The 19003-nt window shown below is 50.8% G+C and overlaps 1 protein-coding gene across 2 annotated transcripts in view; it reads left to right on the plus strand.

The window, feature by feature from the left end:
• The first annotated feature begins 18152 nt into the window (after positions 1-18152).
• The window catches only part of LOC144730380 (BAI1-associated protein 3-like), a 57210-nt gene continuing 56359 nt past the window's right edge, over positions 18153-19003 (plus strand). For both annotated transcript variants that reach the window (XM_078611168.1, XM_078611169.1), the window contains exon 1: positions 18153-18339. In XM_078611168.1, coding sequence (XP_078467294.1) covers positions 18313-18339 — 27 coding nt within the window. In that variant the 5' untranslated portion in view covers positions 18153-18312. The remainder of the gene's footprint in view (positions 18340-19003) is intronic.

Consider the following 19003-nt stretch of genomic DNA (forward strand, 5'->3'; position numbering starts at 1 on the left):
GCTACAGTATATAGCTCATTTTCAGAAGCGACCTGGCCACAAACGATATCCCAATGAAGTAGGCTTATCGTGTGGAAACTTATAACAGCCAAATGCTCAAAATATTCTATTAAATTTGAGCCGTACTGTGGCCATGTCAACAAAGCATAGGAGAGCAGCTATTTACGTGCGCTACGTATGCGCGACTGTCAGCTAGGGTCTGATGTGAATTTGAATGTTTTAGAAGGGAAGTAAGTTGAAATTTGGCTAAATCTAGGCCAAATATGGTAAGTCCTCGCTCAACGCGTGGTGTTCACAGGACGTGTTTTTGCTACGACACAGTCATGTTCGGGGACGCCTTTCGCACAACACAGAACGCGCACCTCTACGAAGCGGTGTACAAGAGGTGGTGGGTTCGATCCCAATCCCGACCCTGACGCCTGCTGTATATTTAGAGTTTGCATGTTCTCAGGGTCCTCCGGGTTTTCCCCTCCACATTTATAAACACGCATTTGGAGTTCTAGATTTGAAGCTTTCGTGAATGCAAGGATTCATACTCTTAGGTTTTTTCGGTAAAGTCACGTAGGTAAAAAAGAAGAAGACGGAAGCTTGTGTTGCCTCCGAAACGTCGTGATTTTTTTTTAGCTACGTGACTTTAACTAAAAAACCTAAGAGTACGCATTTGGAGTATTTGGTTGCTATAAATGTCCACACGATAAGCCACTTCGTTGAGCTATCATTTGTGATAGCCAGATCGCTTGTAAAAATGAGCTGCGTAACTCAGTGGGGCCTTACCTGGTGGAGTAAAACAAACCCGTTCGTAATCGTGCCTCTTAGCAGTTTTACATCGAGCTCAATGGCTTTTACTGCGGTTTTATTGTGTTAGTTCACCTATACTGTGGATGTAGTCATTATTCACGTTGGATTTTATCCTATTGAGTTTTACGATGTATCTATATTGCAAATGTAGTCGTCATTCTTGTTATTATTGACTTTTATTGTCTTTCTGTTGCATTTCATCTGTACATGTGAGTGTAGTTCCTATTCTTTGGTTCTTTCGGTAAAGTCACGTATAAAGATAAAATAATAGATTAAATAATAGCATACTACGACGTTTCGATTGCAACACAAGCAATCATCATCAGGTATAAAAGAAATAGCAACAAAAATCTAACCAGAAAACTATAGACAGACATATAAGCAGACAGATATCACAAAGATACACAGAGAGAGAACACGTATCGGCACAAAGAGAGAGGGATCGTCTCTGTGACGAGGCCTTAAATATAGAGAGAGGGCGGGGGCGGAGAGAGGGAGGGGGCAGAGAAAAAATTAGCATGTCAATGAGTGGGCGACGACGTGGTACGGTACGCAAGCTTGAAAATTAGGAGAAAGACACACTAAAATTAAATAACCTAGCAAAATATCGAAATGTAATGTAATGCAACACAGAGTCGGTCAACGCACAATTAACGCATAGCCTGGTTGATTACGTATTTCAAAGATTGCTAAGTTAGAATTTAAGTGTGAAAATTCCAAAGAGAGGACACAGGCCGAGAGAGAAAACAAAAAACCAGAGAGAGAGAAAAAGATAAGCTTAAAACTTCCCCGTAGAAGTGGTTCAATCTTAATTTTGGAGCTTTCGTGACTGCAGGAATTATTCTTTACCGAAAGAACCAAAGAATTATTCCTGCAGTCACGAAAGCTTCAAAATTAAGAGTGTAGTTCCTGTTTATTTATTTTGATTCTTTATAGATATCTCAAAGCGCTTACACCTCAGCTTTTTTCTGAATATGGCGCACAATTAATCTTGGATTGATTAATTGATTGGATTGAAAGACGCTTAATAAAATAAAGAATATTATCACACATTTCCCTCACTTTGCGCGGGTTCGGTTTGTGCGATTTCGCACATATGCGGCTCACCTATTTCTACTCAAAATTAGCAATAATCTGCGCTTTGAAGTCACTCAGATGCAGCTATGAGGTCAGACGTGTGGCACAACATTGTGAAGTGTGTGCTGTGTGCGCTACTCGGTAGGCAGCTGTTTCCTCGTGCGGTGTATTGTGGGTTGGGTGACTGCGGTTCATGCTACGCGATTTTTGCTTTGTGCGCCCTTTCTATACCGCGTAAAGTGAGGGCAACCTGCATTATGAATAAAACCACACCCACACTTCATGCTCGAACCCACGTCTCTGATACTGGCAATAGACTGGCCATCCGCAGAGCGGCACACGAACGTGTACTGTATGTCTATTATTGGTCTCAGTTAGAATGTTAGATAATAGGTGTTCTGGGTTAGATCGCCTCAATGTAAATGTGTTGTTAAACCCGCCACCACCCGACACAGCCAATTAGTAAGGTTTGCCACGTAAGCGAAACGTGTCAATTAGTTACGAGTTCAGCACTAACCGGTGCGTTGGAGAGTAAATCCACAACATTTATATTTATATATGTTTATATTCTCGTGATCTTACCCATGGATAACATTGGTCGTGAAAGCCTACGTGTTACAATGTTAGATGTTTACAACTGTGTTCATTTATATTGCCAAGGGCACAATTGCTTGTTATTTTAAGCCTAATGTCCTCCTTGCATACCTGTCAACCCCTTATCAGTGCCTACCTTATTACAGACCAAGTCAGACCTTGTTGGTCACCCCGTGCCCCTGATAAATCCCAACGTTCATCCTACAAAGTCCCATCACGAGGGAGAAACACAAACAAATTGACAAAACTATTTTTGCTACCCCTATATGAAACGGTTGTACGCCGTATGGACGTGAAAACTCAATTTCCCTGCACAAGAATACGGGGTGACCCGTGTGGGTTGGCAGGGATGCTCTCATGGCAGTCGCCCAGAGCCCTACAGTTTTGCATGGGACCATGGACTGCTGCGATAGGGCTTCTACAAGGCTGCTTCAAAGACCTTAGAGCAACAAGGGGACAGTCTGGAACAGCTGTGAAGTGCAGCACTGTAGAAGTAGTCAAATGTGAACTTAACACGTTAGTCGGCTTTCGCGACCAAGAATACGGGGTAAACCGCATGGGTTGACACGGCATGTCCTTGCATTTTTCTGCTGCTAAGCATCGGCTATTCACACGCAGGTCACATTCACGCGGAGTGGTCTCGGAGACCTCCGTCGATGTCAAGTCGCACTGCATCAACGACGATGGATCGCCAGGGGGTCGTCGGCGGAGGTCAAAGTCCTGCCGTCGCTGCCAGGAAGCGAATCTGTCCCGAGCCTTGGGAACGAACCCCCAACCCCTTGTCTGCTTGGCGAGGTAGAAGCGCAATCTGTGAGCTTGGACAACGCTCCCGTGTCGGGTCACGTCGGGTAGGGTGGTGGTGGTGGGTGGGTGGGTGGTGGTGGTGGGTGGGGTGCTGCGTTCGCTGACGGCAGTGGGCGCCTTCCACACCGGACGCCGCGAATATTGTCTGCGCGCTGCCCACGCGGCTCGATTTAACCCGCTCGCACACACACACAGACACACACAGACACACACACACACGCCGACAGCGAGCAACAAAGAGGTGGCGTCAAGGTGGCTCATTGGGATGAGGCACGCTCGCGTGTTCTTCCTCTCGAGCAGGATGTGCGTGGGACGCCCCGGCGCAAGGATGTGCCATCTGACTGCGACGTCCCAGCCCCGACGCTCCGTCCCTTACGTAACGCATCGGCTTCCTGGAAGATGTACGGGGTTTTTTGTTCTCTCCCTCTCTCTCTTAGTTGTTTTGTAAGTGGATGCAACTGCGGTTTGCGCGGTGAGGATGCGGTTGGGGTTCAACTTCCAGTCAAGGTGCCTCACCGGACAAAGACGGCGGTCACCGGCATCGTGCACTCTCTCAGATACACTTATGCGGCCCTCTGAAATGCTCTCGCTTCGGAATATTAGGAAACGACTGGGATAAATGCACATTTAAATCATCTGGATTGAAACTGGTTTTTTGTGTTTAGTTTGTCGTCATTCCCCTGTACCTCCGATTAACACGGTTGGCTGCGTACAGTGCGAAAGAAGTTCAACAAACATACAAATACAAAGATCTCCCTTATAGCCTGGACAGAATGTTGGGGCAAGTACTGTTAGCGAGCACCTATGAAGACGGGCACAGCACACAAAGGGGGAGGGTGGTCAGCACCACGCCCGGCCGCCTTTGTCTCCCGAGTGGCGATGTTTTACACACCATACCAGATACTTATTTGAGGCTAAGTCGACCTTGCAGAGGCCCAGGACCGGTTCAAATAATCGTCACTGGTGGTGGCTGTGAGCGGGATATCGAACCCGGATCGCCCGTTTCGTAGCGCAGCGCACTAACCGTGACACTACCGCTGTCCACGTACATACTGGGACCCAGCAAGCACAGGGCTCACGCTTAACAAGTGCTACATCTGCTGGCGAAATGGCATCAGTAATCCCACCTCTTACAATCTGCAGAGGTCGAACAGTTTGATTTGACCTCCCGGCGCGCCAGCTGAAGCAATGAGGCAATATTCGTAAATCCACTCCTCCACCACTGACTCTGTTTCACCCAGCAGTCGGATATACATGGTTGGCTATGTACGGTGCGAAAGAAGTTGAACATAAATACATAAATGCGTGCATCGCAGCCATTCTATGGTCGGCAGGTCGCCCTTTGGTGGAGTAAAGTGTGGGTACCTCTTCTGCAAAAATGCCTCATAAACTGGGTCCAGTATGTGCTGTGCTATGTTCTAAAATTCAAGAGAGGGAAGTCATCGGCTTTGATCTGCCAAGAAAACTACGGTGCTCCATCAACCACTACAGAACAGCAACTGGTTACTGCTGCGCCACAGCAATTAGATATATTCCCCCAATCGTTCAGCCCTAGTGGGTGGGCCTTTACCACGCACGGCCGCCTTTGTCTCCCTCGTGGCGATGTTCACACGCCGCATCAGGTTCTAATTTATGGCTGAGTCAACCAAGGGGAGGCCCAGGACTAATTCAAATAATCGTCACTGGTGTTGGACGTGAGGGGGAATTGAACTCGGTTTTGCCGGGTTCGTAGTGCAGCGCGCGAACCACTACACTACCGGCTCACACACTCAACCACTCCACTTTGTGAGGATTTAGTGACTCACTTCTGCCCTCTGCTGCATCTGCCATGTCCATTCATGGTCACTTTCAGAGGTTCTCAACGTGACACAAATTCATTAAAAGCACCCAACGCCACATCGGTCATGAGTTTTTACTTTAACCATACTTCACCAGGCCGGTCATCGCGGGTTAATGTTCTGATGCCACCGGTCAACTGATGTTAACACCGTTCTGAATATTGTATATTTATCTGCACATAAAATTATATCAGCTTGCTCTTTAGCAGTGTCCGTCGGTGTTTGGTTGCTTCACATTCCCATTTACTATTTTAACTTTTATTTTTATTTTACCAGGTAAGGTCCACTGAGCTGCGATATTGCTCAACGGGCAGTGACCTAGATTTGAAGTGTTCGTGACTGCAAGGATCCATACTTTTTGGGTTTTTTCGGTAAAGTCACGTAGGTAAAAAAATATAAAATAAATTAAAATGAAAACAAATAAATTACATCACGACGTTTCGGAAGCAACACAAGCAATCGTCATCAGGTGTTTACTGCTCCAGCAAAATTACTGAGGCGTATCAAGAGAGTTATTAAGAGAGAACGTGTTTATATAGAGTGTTAGGGGGGGGGAGTCAAGGGGTCGGGGGGGCATGTAGCAGGCCGTGTGGACGGTCGGGCACGGGATTAGCATGAGCTAAGCTGATAGACAACCATCTGTATTCTTTAGTGATGTCAGGGGAGGGGAGTGTGTGCATGAGTGCAGTGCCTGCACGACGAGTGATGGTGGTGTATCAGGCTGGAAGTAAAAAACTGTAAGAAACCGAAAAAACCCAAAGAGTATGGGCAGTGACCTGGCCACCACAAACGATAACTCAACGAAGTGGTCTATAATCACGTGCACATTTACTAGCAGCCAAATACTCCAAACGCGCGTTCAATCTAAATGTCGAGGGAAAAAAAACCAGAGGACCTGAAGATAAATTCACGCTAACACGGTGGAGAACATGCAAACTCTAAATATGCATCAGGCGTCGGGGTCGGGGTTGAACCGGCGTGGTGGCTGAGATGGCTTGAGCTGAGCGGGGCTTGCGATGGGAATTGAAAATCGCTGGAACATTCCACAATTCATGGCCCAGAACTGGCACGAGAATCAGGGCACCTCGCACGTTTTGGTTGCGGCGCTGCAGAGTCGCGGAGTGGGAATGCTCGTCACGTGCTGCGCCACTGGCGCGGACATTCCGCAAAACGTGCCGGCAATTCCTCCGCAAGGCTGCGTGAGCTCAACCTCTTGGAATGGTGCATGGAGCTGATAGTGGAGCTGCTGCTGATGATGATGATGATGATGAAAATTACGCCGTGTCTCAAGGTTTTGTGAGGAGTGTCCAGCATGATGAAGGTTGGCCAACTCCGTTCAGTCGCTGGGCATGGCAATGAGGGGTGGTGCAGTACAACTGGAGCCATGCACGCATGCGTATGCATCACTCGCGAACAGCAGAGTGCATACTCTTTGTTTTTTTCGGTAAAGTCACGTAGGTAAAATTTTTAAATAAATTAACTCACGACGTTTCGGAAGAAACACAAGTCTCCGTCATCAGGTGTAACTGCTCCAGTAAAATTGCTGTAGCGTATGAAGAGGGCATACATTTTTTTTACCTACGTGACTTTACCGAATCCTTGCCGTCACAAAAACTTCAAATTTAGCAGAGTGCATGTCCAGTTCGGTAACTGAGCATTCCATCGCTTTGAAGATCACGCGCCACAACGGTGGATTTCTCTCGAGTAAGTTCCACTTTATTTCACAAACTCCAACTCGAAACCCTGTACGCAAGAAGCGTCACGCGACGCCGCTCAGTCCGCATGGTGCCTCCCAACTGGTACCGACTGGTTCCAGCCAGATCAGATTGGCTAGGGATGCAATCAATTATACACCTTGATGCTAATGTTTAATTGAAGGAAGTTCTATTAGACCCCTACCCTACACCCTGTGCCACACATGCCCATACATGCCCAGCCTAGTGTGTCTCCCCTGTATGTAATGTGTGTATATTCGCACCGTACGTAACCAACCGTGCTAATCGGAGGTTGCCCATGTGCGTCGAGCCAGGCGGGACCACCAAGGCAACCCGACTGTGGAAGGGGCAGGAGAATCGACGTTGGCCAGAGGATCTCCAGAATGTCGCGATCCGGCTCGGGATGAGAACCTTCACCGGCCGCTGCTGCAGGTTCACACCACGCCTATGCCAGCCGCTCGTTTCACTGCCTTTGGGGATACCACCTCTGAGGTCTGGGACTCATGAGAAGAATAACAATACCTAACAATGCCACGAGAGGGATAAAAATGCATTGAGCTGAGTGCTGTACTATTGCGCAACTGACAAAAATCAGAACATTTAAAAATTCAATTTTTTTGTTAAATATTTATAGCGAGCACAAATTTCGTTCACTCAAAGGGCAGATGGAGTGATTTAGAGGCGTGGGAACGCACACAGACACGTGGGAGGGCAGGCAAACACGTGGGAGGGCAGGCAGAACCAACCGGTGTCAACAATTGCCCCCAAGCAATTGACGTGCGGATTTCCCAGAACAGCTTCGTCGAAAAATAAAACACAAAAGAGGAGGAAGGGCCTTGGGAAAACCAAGACAGGTGGCGATCCTTGTAGGCCGGTGATTCTCAACCTTTTGTTGACGGCTGTCGCCCCCTTGTTGAATTTTGTTTCAACCGAGTCGCAGCCCCCTTGTCTGACGCAAACATGGCTCTGAGAAATAAATGTACGAATAACGAACATCCATATTCTAAACCAATTGTCAATTTTGTGAGGTATCCTAACTTGCTGGTAACTGCAAGCGAATAAAAAATACATTCAACCGACGCTCTGCACGCGTGACGCAATTCGTTCTCGCTCGCTGGTTACTCTTGTAAACGACATCGTGTAAGAACAATGCGTTGATGAAGGTATTTATATCGTTTTATGTTACCCTACGGATTAAAATCTTATCGCAGTTATGTTATATTGGCAGCTTCACACGCGACTATTCACCAATGACTTGCACGAGCTAGTAAGTCACCTCACGTGCCGCCCCCCCAGCGGGTCAGCGTTAGCCCCGCTTGAGAACCGTGGTCGTAGCCGATACCCCAGGCCCACCACCACCACCACCATCATCATCACACGACCCCCACTCGAGACGGCCTCAACAACAGAAGCCAGCAACTCCAAGACGGCAGAGCGCCGCGTGACATATCGGAGCCTGCCCAGAGCCCCGTCCACAGCGCAGCAATCTGCGGTGACACACGCCTCGGTAGTGTGACCTCGCTCAGCTGTTTGGGGGGGGGGCGACGGGAAGCGTGGAACAGGACGCGCCACGAGCGAAGCACCGCCAGGGCTCGCTGCGGCTGCGGCAGAAGCAGCGAAGTGCAGCAGCTGGCCGGGTCGCACTGCCCACGTGGGGGGGGGGGGGGTGTCAAAGTTGCAGGTGGCCAGGAAGGGGCTCTCCCCCCCCCCTGCCCGCCCGCAGGGAGCAGAGAGACACGAGGGGAGGATTGAGACAGAGAGACAGAGAGAGATGTGGGTCCGAGGGTGACCCGGGGTGAGCGCTGGACGGCACACGCGATCTCGGTCGTGCGTTGTTTGACTCATCGAGCCGAGCACAATCAGCACAATCATCACAATGATGGTCGTATACTCTTTGGTTCTTTCGGTAAAGTCACGTAGGTGTAAAATAAAATAAATCACGATGTTTCGGGCGCAACACAAGCGGTCGTCCTCTGGCAGTTCCACTGCTGGATTATAGCTTTTTTCCGCCTGAGGACGACCGCTTGTGTTGCGATCGAAACGTCGTGATTTATTTTATTTTCTACCTACGTGACTTTACCGAAAGAACCAAAGAGTATGGATTCATGCAGTCACGAAAGCTTCAAATCAATAACGGTCGTGACAATAGGCATGGTTGAGCGTCCTTGTGAGAGGGGGGGGTGCGTGTTGGCCGAAATCAAGGGACGCTTCACCCCAAGCCAATGTGCAGCCAAACTGCAATTGAAAGAGTAGGTCAAGGCATCCTCGTGGTGGAAAGAGGCTTCCTCGGCGGTAAATGTCGTGGCTTGGCTCTCCAACACACAACCGCTGCTGCTGTACCAGTGACGCATTGGCACGTTCTGTTTAGGGGCCGTCCATAAATGACGTCACGCGATTTTGGACGATTGTTGACCCCCTCCCCTCGTCACACGGCGTCACAAAAAGTCAGACCCCCCCACCTCAAATATGACGTCACAAAGCTCGGCCCCCGCCCCTCCCCCCCATAAAAATAAAACATGCTTCAAATCGCTTTAAACTATTGTCATTGTAGTGCGAATTTAATGTGGAGCTGCACTCTGATGTTGTAGGAGGAAACATTTATAAAAAGTATATTTAATTAAGTAGAACGTGTTGTCTATATTTATTTAAAGTTGCACATTTTGATGTGACGTTACATTTCTCAAACCCCCCCCCCTCGTCACACATCGTCACAAATGTCTGACCCCCCCCCCCCCCAAGTGCGTGACGTCATTTATGGACGGGCCCTTACGTGACAAACCTTACTAGTTGGCCGTGTCGGGTTGGTGGCGGGTTTAACGACACATTTATATGTTAACGCGATCTAACGCCCCCCCAAAACAACCCTGTATTACGGGAGACGAGGGTTTGGAGAAATTGAAGAAAATATTTTTAAATATTTAAAAAGGGAAAAGCGGGAAACGGAACGGAACCCGGGGAAGGGGGGGGTGGTGGGGACGGTGGTGACAACGGGAGGGGAGGAATTGTCTGAGGGGAAAAAACATTGAGGGGAAGTTGGAGAAAGGGGCTGGAGAAGGATGGACGGGGAGAGAGCACGGGGGTGCGGACGTTCAAGGGACGAGATGCAAGGTGAAGGACGAAGCCCCGGGCTGGTGTCGTCGCAGTCGTCGTCTAAAATAAAGAGGCTCTTCGTGTTCGCTCGTCGGTGTCATTTCACTTGCATTGAACCACGGCTGTCGATATAATAGGGGCCGTCCATAAATGACGTCACGCGATTTTAGACGATTTTTGACCCCCTCCTCCACGTCGTCACGCGACGTCACAAAAAGTCAGACCCCCCCTCAAATATGACGTCACAAAGCTCTGCCCCCCCCCCCCCAAATAAAACATGCTTCAAATCGCTTTAAACTATTGTCATTGTAGTGCGTATTTAATGTGGCGCTGCACTCTGATGTTGTAGGAGAAAACATTTATTAAAAAGTATTTTTAATTAAATAGAACGTGTAGTCTGCATTTATTTAAAGTTGCGCACTTTGATGTGACGTCACATTTCTCAATGCCCCCCCCACTCGTCACACATCGTCACGAATGTCTAACCCCCCCCCTAGGTGCGTGACGTCATTTATGGACGGCCCCATATGCGCTCACAGAAGGCCGTGGAACCGTTGAATTGTGGAAAGCGAAATTCGTGTTTCGTGTGGATATACAAGCGTGGGAAGAAGGCATTATTTATCGCGTTACTTGGTGAGGTGTTACTCCATTTGTTACGATGTAGATTTGCAACGTTCCTGAAGCGGCTCACAACACGCGGAGTGAAACGTCGGACATCGTGCCCAACGACACATTCAGAGGGCTGGACTCCATTTGGTGAGTTTCTCCCGTTTGTGTTTAAGAACATAAATACACATTTTAGTCATAAGAAGAGCAGTCATTTTGTGGACAAGGTCACAGTGTGTTTTTTTTATGGTACGTAGTGGACGGGGGATGAGTTACTGGATAGCAATTTAACCATACAACATGTGAAATTTCTAAACATTAAACACGCACTATTGCTATGGTCCATAATCAACGTTTTTGGGTTAGATCGCGTTATTTATAAATATGTCGTTAAACCCGCCACCAACCCGACACAGCCAACTAGTAAGGTTTGTCACGTAAGGGCCCGTCCATAAATGACGTCACGCACCTAGGGGGGTCAGACATTTGTGATGATGTGTGACGAGGGGGGGGGGGGGGTGAGAAATGTGACGTCATATCAAAATGCGCAACTTTAAATAAATATAGACAACACGTTCTACTTAATTAAATATACTTTTTTATAAATGTTTCCTCCTACAACATCAGAGTGCAGCTCCACATTAAATTCGCACTACAATGACAATTGTTTAAAGCGATTTGAAGCATGTTTTATATTTTTCGGGGGGGTGGGGGGGCAGAGCTTTGTGACGTCATATTTGAGGGGGGGGTCTGATTTTTTGTGACGCCGTGTGACGAGGGGGGGGGGTCAAAAATCGTCCAAAATCGCGTGACGTCATTTATGGACGGCCCCTTGTGGGGAGCGGTGGTGCACCAATTAACGAGCTGCGCCACAAACCCATCAACCCATCACGTTCAATTCCCTCTCATGGCCACCACCAGTGACAATTATCGTAACCAGTCCTCGGCCTCCCCCAGGTCGACTCAGCCTCAAATGAGTACCTGGTCCGATGTGTAAACATCGCCGCTTGGGAGACAAAGGCGGCCGGGCGTGGTACTGGCCAACCCACCCCCTCGTGTGCCGTGCCGGCCTTCATAGGGTGCTCGCTAACAGCACTTGCCCCAACAGTCTTTTAAAGGCTACACAGGACGGTGTTCCGACGTTTCGCTCCAGGTGCTGAGTTTCATTTCCTGAAGAAGAATTAAAAAAGCACCCCCAGATTTTTCGATTAAACGTCAGAATATCATTGCCAAGCAATAGTCGGTAAAACCCCCAAGACGGGCGCATCGCAGAGCCACGCGAAGTGTATTTAACGCGTCATCAGAATGTCCAACTTTTATTATGCCGGGACTTCAGCTTTCGAGTGTGGTGCAACGTTGCATTTGTTTTATCGCTGCACCGCTCACATAACCCGTCTGACAAGAAGCTCACTCGGCGCTGAGGGGGGGCTTTGCGAAGCCAAGAGACTTCGCGTGGAAAGGGGGAACGCAGAAATGGGAGCTTGGCAGAAAGGTCTGCTCTTTACAAACCCTCTCGACATACACACACACATATACAATGGCAAGCAGAATTAAGAAAAAAAGTACGCACGTGTTTTTTTTACTCCGCTTTCTACACGTGGGATTATCAACCAGGGACTTTATTTCACCACTCGATATTTTCCAGACCACTTTGCTAGGCTGGCTTTGATTAAGGAATGATCGGCATACGGCACTATACCACTACGGGGTACAAGCTACGTCTATCCACAATGGCCATCTAATAATTATACTCTCGATTTCCACAATCCTATGAACAAGTTTGTGACACCTGTCGATGCAGTATCCTGATGACAAAATAATACAAGTGATGGATGTGGCGTGCCAAACATAATTACCGGGACGCTGTTCCGGATTGTTCCAGCTGAATCCATAAGAGGTTTTTTTTGGTAAGTTCACGTAAATATAAATGTGTGTCGTTCAACCCGCCACCACCCGACACAGCCAATTAGTCAGGTTTGTCGCGTAAAGAGAACATGACAATCCTCTACTACTTCAGCACACCGCTTGTGTGTTGGAGAGTAAACCCACAAGATTAACAATTCGAGTACCGTGACGTTTCTCCGGTAATTACAACCTTGCAACCAGCCTCATCAGGCGACAGCCAGAATTGAAATTAATGACCGAGTAGATTATATTGTCAACGACACGGGGGGGGGGGGGTAAACCCGTTTAGCCAGTTACCCAGCTACATTCAGGGGCGACGGCCCGCAACAATCAGAGCTTCCTGGAAATCTTCCAGCAGACAGTCAAGAAGCTCGAGACTGATTATTTTTAAATAGTACATGTGTGATTTCAAATAATACATTTAAAATATGCAGTTTACGTATTTCTCTCATGTTCTTGTGCTAAACCATGTATCTCTCTCTCCTTTGACTGCCAATCCATTACCAGCCAACTTTTCTAAAGGCATGCTCTGCCCAAGTCCACTCAATTACTGATGGTTTATACTGGTAGGAACCTCCTGGTTACACCAGCCCACAGGAGATTGTTGTGTCCGTCGTGAAGGGAGGGGCTGGGTGGGGAGGGTGGGGCTGGGTGGGGAGGGGAGGGTGGGGAGGGGCTGGGTGGGGAGGGTGGGGAGGGGCTGGGTGGGGAGGATCGGGCTGGGTGGGGGTTGGAGGGGTGGGGCTGGGTGGGGAGGGGCTGGTCACCCCGTGGTGCCCTTATAAAACTCAACGTTTAACCTACTCACGCCGGCTTGTGCCCGCCCTCACAGTCGGCCATATTTGCGGAATACACCACGCCGCCGTTGACCCATCACGCGAACTCCCCCGGTCATTCTCGCAGCAACAGCGGCTTCTGGCTAACCATGGAAAAGAAGACGGTCACTGCATCGCGCGCTTTCAGATGCGCTTCTGGGGCCGTCTGGAACGCTCTTCCTCCCCGATATTAGAAAGCCACTGGAGCTACGCAGTTTTAAATTACCCCGATTGAAAACTCTTTTTTTTTGTGTAACTGCTTTGTGTGTGTAGTTTGTTATCCTTCCCCCGCACCTCCGATGAGCATGGTTGGCTACGTACGGTGCGAAAGAAGTTCAACATACATAAACACATGCTGTTGAACCTGCGCATGTTCTCTGATCCACATTTATCTTCCCATCTCTCTTTGTCGCTAATGAACGTGACGTGCAAAACCGGAATGCGGGAGGTGGGTGTTTGTTGTGTAACAGGGTGGTCCACGTGTCTTGTGACTCCAAACTAATTGACCTCTAACATTGTTTTCCTTTGCATATTTATTTGTTTTAAATAAACCTTACTTTGAAAAATAATGTGAAGTTTTAATTGACCATAGCTCAATTTTAGGATTGTCACATTTACAATGACCATAATACAGGTTACTGTAATCATGAACAAAAAATATCATTTTAAATCACGTGCAATTCATTGTCAAATGTTCATGTTACTCTTTCAAGGTGCAGTACTCTTGTGTAATGCTAGCAATTGGGTCATCCAGGCTCCTATTCATTGACAATACGAGCCTGAAGCTCTGAACTTTGGACCAGGACACAAACGTGTCAATCACCGGACATGGGCCACCCAAAAAAATGATGGCTTTGTTAGTTTCTTTTCAATTTTTTCACATTGGTTTAAGGGAGTTTTGCCAAGGTTATTTTTGCATAGGTCTGGTAAAATATCATAGGTTTGTAAAGTGTCCAATGTTTTCTCTTTACAGTATGGACGGTTCAAGATGTAAGTCAAAGTTTAAAGAGAGAGAATAATTTTACTTCGGACTCTTTTTCAGCGGGGAAGTTTTCAACCACTTAATTGGTGTTTGTTATACACGTGGAGAGAAACCCCAGCACCCAGAGAACACCCACGCGGGAGAGGGAGCAAGGCTCTGTCCCCGTACAGATGGAAACAGATGGCGATTCGCCCACTCTCTGTCTCGCCATCTCCTGGCGAGCCAGGGGTACAGCACCTCCTCGACGCCTACGGGCAACGGAGTTGCACAACATCCGTGTGTGATCCACCAACACTGGCCGCCACAGTTGCTGGGTTACAGGCAACGTGCATAGCCACCATTTGGCCGAGATAAATTAAGGTGCTCCAGATTTCCTGTACTTATCGTTTTGACACCCTTACAAGACTGTTGGAGCAAGTGCTGTTAACGAGCACTTATGAAGGCTGGAACGGCACACGAGGGGTGGGTGGCCAGCACCACGCCCGGCCGCCTTTGTCTCCCCGGTGGCGATGTTTACACATCCCACCTGGTACTCGTTTGAGGCCGAGTCAACCTAGGGGAGGCCCAGGACCAATTCAGATAATCGTTACTGGTTCTGGCCGTGAGCGGGAATCGAACTCGGATAGTCGGGGATCGTAGCGCAGCGCGCTAACCACTACACTACCGCTCCCCACAAATACACACACACACATTACACACACACACCTTACACACACACACCTTACACACACACACCTTACACACACACACATTACACACACACACCTTACACACACACACCTTACACACACACACCTTACACACACACACCTTACACACACACACCTTACACACACACCTTACACACACACACCTTACACACACACACCTCACACACACACACCTTACACACACACACCTTACACACACACACCTTACCCACACACCGTACAATAAAAACGTTATCTCCTCGACTGTACAGCGCTGGGGGATGTTGTCGCGGTCGTTGTAAAGAGCAATCAGCGGTTCTCGTGAAAGTTTCTGAAACCCCACCTCACCACCCGCCCCAGCATCATATACATGGGCACAACCATAGTATGATAAACACATTCCTGCGGAGGGAGCTGGGAGGAACGTTGGGTTGCTCTGTCAATGGCCAGGGTCAACGGCGGCGTGGTGTATTCCGCAAATATGCCCGACTGTGAGTGCGGGCACAAGGCGGCGTGAGTAGGTTAAACGTTGAGTTTTATAAGGGCACCACGGGGTGACCAGCCCCTCCCCACCCAGCCCCACCCAGCCCCTCCCCACCGTCCCCACCCAGCTCCTCCCCACCCTCCCCTCCTCACTCAGCCCCACCCTCCCCAGCCTCCCCTCCCCACCCAGCCCCTCCCTCTCCACCCAGCCCCTCCCTCCCTCCCTCCCCACCCAGCCCCACCCCACCCTCCCCACCCCACCCTCCCCTCCCCACCCAGCCCCTCCCTCCCCACCCAGCCCCACCCTCCCCACCCCACCCAGCCCCACCCTCCCCACCCCACCCAACCCCACCCTCCCCTCCCCACCCAGCCCCGCCCTCCCCATCCAGCCCCTCCCTGCACGACGGACGGACGGACACAATAATCCCCTGTGGGCTGGTGTAACCAGGAGGTTTCTACCAGTAATACGACTCGGTTTTACCCTTTCTAGCAGTGAAACGAGGCGTTCAGATGTGCAAACACCAATTAAAAACGTTTAGCAGGGAATCAAGTCTGCATTAACCACACGTACATATGGTGAACATTGAAAAACAAACTCTAATCTATGCATTGTCTTTGAAACTGATTGGCCTATACCAGAGACAGCTGCCTTCTTCACGGCCTCGTCTCACTACCAGTGTCAGACCAGAGAAAGCCAAAATGCGCACAGTACCAAGGCAATGCCACACGTACCAGGGCATTTATAGCTCGCGGTGAGCAGCTGCATCATGGGATAGCTGTTTTGCCAGTGTCAAAGTATGAAAAAATTAAAATTAGGTTGCAAAATGTTTCTATTTTGTGTTTGAACATCTTAACACCTCCTGTTTTATTGCCTGAAAGGGTAAAACCTGTTCCTATTGTTTCATACTTTGATACTGGCAAAAAGGTCACATTGCGTGTAACCACCGCCTTTAAACTTCGAACTGGAATTGTAAAACGTTGTGGGGTGAACTCTGCCTGCACATCGGGCGGTGGTGCTGAAGCCGAACACGAGTCGGCACGTTTTGTTGATGTGGCACACATTACTAATTGGCTGTGTCGGGTGGCGGCGGGTTAATCGACACATTTATATATTTACGCGATCTAACCCAGTTTTTGTTTTAATACGTTGATTACCCCCCCCGCCACCCCCGGTTGAGTGCCGTAGGTAGCCGGAGGTCGCCTTACTCTCACTTCCCTCTAATTAGCTGAGCCGGGTGTGTCCGGGGGCTGGGTTGGAGCCTCGCGTGGGGTGGGAGAGACGCGGGGTGACTGAGTGGGTCGCGGTGAGGTTGGGTGGGTGGGTGAGACGCGGTGTGGGTGGGTGAGACGCGGTGTGGGTGGGTGAGACGCGGTGTGGGTGGGTGAGACGCGGTGTGGGTGGGTGAGACGCGGTGTGGGTGGGTGAGACGCGGTGTGGGTGGGTGAGACGCGGTGTGGGTGGGTGAGACGCGGTGTGGGTGGGTGAGACGCGGTGTGGGTGGGTGAGACGCGGTGTGGGTGGGTGAGACGCGGTGTGGGTGGGTGAGACGCGGTGTGGGTGGGTGAGACGCGGTGTGGGTGGGTGAGACGCGGTGTGGGTGGGTGAGACGCGGTGTGGGTGGGTGGGTGAGACGCGGTGTGGGTGGGTGGGTGAGACGCGGTGTGGGTGGGTGAGACGCGGTGTGGGTGGGTGAGACGCGGTGTGGGTGGGTGGGTGGGTGAGACGCGGTGTGGGTGGGTGAGACGCGGTGTGGGTGGGTGAGACGCGGTGTGGGTGGGTGAGACGCGGTGTGGGTGGGTGAGACGCGGTGTGGGTGGGTGAGACGCGGTGTGGGTGGGTGAGACGCGGTGTGGGTGGGTGAGACGCGGTGTGGGTGGGTGAGACGCGGTGTGGGTGGGTGAGACGCGGTGTGGGTGGGTGGGTGAGACGCGGTGTGGGTAGGTGGGTGAGACGCGGTGTGGGTGGGTGGGTGGGTGGGTGAGACGCGGTGTGGGTGGGTGGGTGGGTGAGACGCGGTGTGGGTGGGTGGGTGAGACGCGGTGTGGGTGGGTGGGTGGGTGGGTGATACGCGGTGTGGGTGGGTGAGACGCGGTGTGGGTGGGTGAGACGCGGTGTGGGTGGGTGAGACGCGGTGTGGGTGGGTGAGACGCGGTGTGGGTGGGTGAGACGCGGTGTGGGTGGTTGAGACGCGGTGTGGGTGGGTGAGACGCGGTGTGGGTGGGTGAGACGCGGTGTGGGTGGGTGAGACGCGGTGTGGGTGGGTGGGTGAGACGCGGTGTGGGTGGGTGGGTGAGACGCGGTGTGGGTGGGTTGGTGAGACGCGGTGTGGGTGGGTGAGACGCGGTGTGGGTGGGTGGGTGAGACGCGGTGTGGGTGGGTGAGACGCGGTGTGGATGGGTGGGTGAGACGCTGTGTGGGTGGGTGGGTGAGACGCGGTGTGGGTGGGTGAGACGCGGTGTGGGTGGGTGGGTGGGTGAGACGCGGTGTGGGTGGGTGGGTGGGTGAGACGCGGTGTGGGTGGGTGGGTGGGTGAGACGCGGTGTGGGTGGGTGGGTGGGTGAGACGCGGTGTGGGTGGGTGGGTGGGTGAGACGCGGTGTGGGTGGGTGGGTGAGACGCGGTGTGGGTGGGTGGGTGAGACGCGGTGTGGGTGGGTGGGTGGGTGAGACGCGGTGTGGGTGGGTGGGTGAGTGGGTGGGTGAGTGGGTGAGACGCGGTATGGTTGGGTGGGTGGGTGGGACGTGGTGTGGGTAGGGGGAAGTGCTTGAGTTTAATGGACTCCCAGGCACCTGACCAAGCTCGTCTGTTCACCTGCAGTTGCCACGCCGCGTTTGGCTCTCACCGCGGAATGGGGGTCCAGGTGTGACCACGCGTCTCCCTCCGAGCTATTGAGAACCGCAAGCAGCCACTGCAGCAATGGACAAAAGTAATCCGATAAATCAGGTAAGGCGTTCAGCCTGTAACATCTGTGTGTGTGTGCGCGCTTTACACATTTGTGCAGCGGGTTCATTGACGTGTGTAAATCGTATAGTGAACCACTGTACGTATGAACGTATGTTGAACTTCTTTCGCACCGTACGTAGCCAACCGTGCTAATCGGAGGTGCGGGGGAACCACAACAAACTAAACACCGCCTGCAGTTCTGTAACAAGGAACAGCAAAACCACGCGAACTCTCGCTCCTCAAATCGTCTCGTCTCGGCCGGCAACAGACCTCGACCCTGACCATTTGGCTCCTGAACACAAAGATAGAACAGAATTGCCTTGTACACGTCGTCTCACAAGCTAAGATTCGTTTTGTTCAAGCTTGAGAACCGATGTGCCAAAGTGGATGATGCACCCTCCAACGAGCTACACATGGGTTGTTTGCTCATCTCCATTGGTGGCCATTGGGGGTGGAAATTCCACATTCCTATGGAATGAGGCAGACGCTACGTAGGATGCAACACTGTCGAGTTATCGCCGTCGTGCATTGAGGAGGCCTCTGTGGAGGAGGCTGCTGCTGCTGGGCAGTTGGAGGCAGTCGCCCTCCAGCAGCAACGGAGGGCAGAGGAGCGGCGCCGCTCACAACAACGAGCGGGGCGCCGGGCGGTTAAAATACAGCGAGT

This window comes from Lampetra planeri, chromosome 35, assembly GCF_965212315.1.
Source record: "Lampetra planeri chromosome 35, kcLamPlan1.2.h2, whole genome shotgun sequence".
NCBI classification, from domain to species: Eukaryota; Metazoa; Chordata; class Hyperoartia; order Petromyzontiformes; family Petromyzontidae; genus Lampetra; species Lampetra planeri.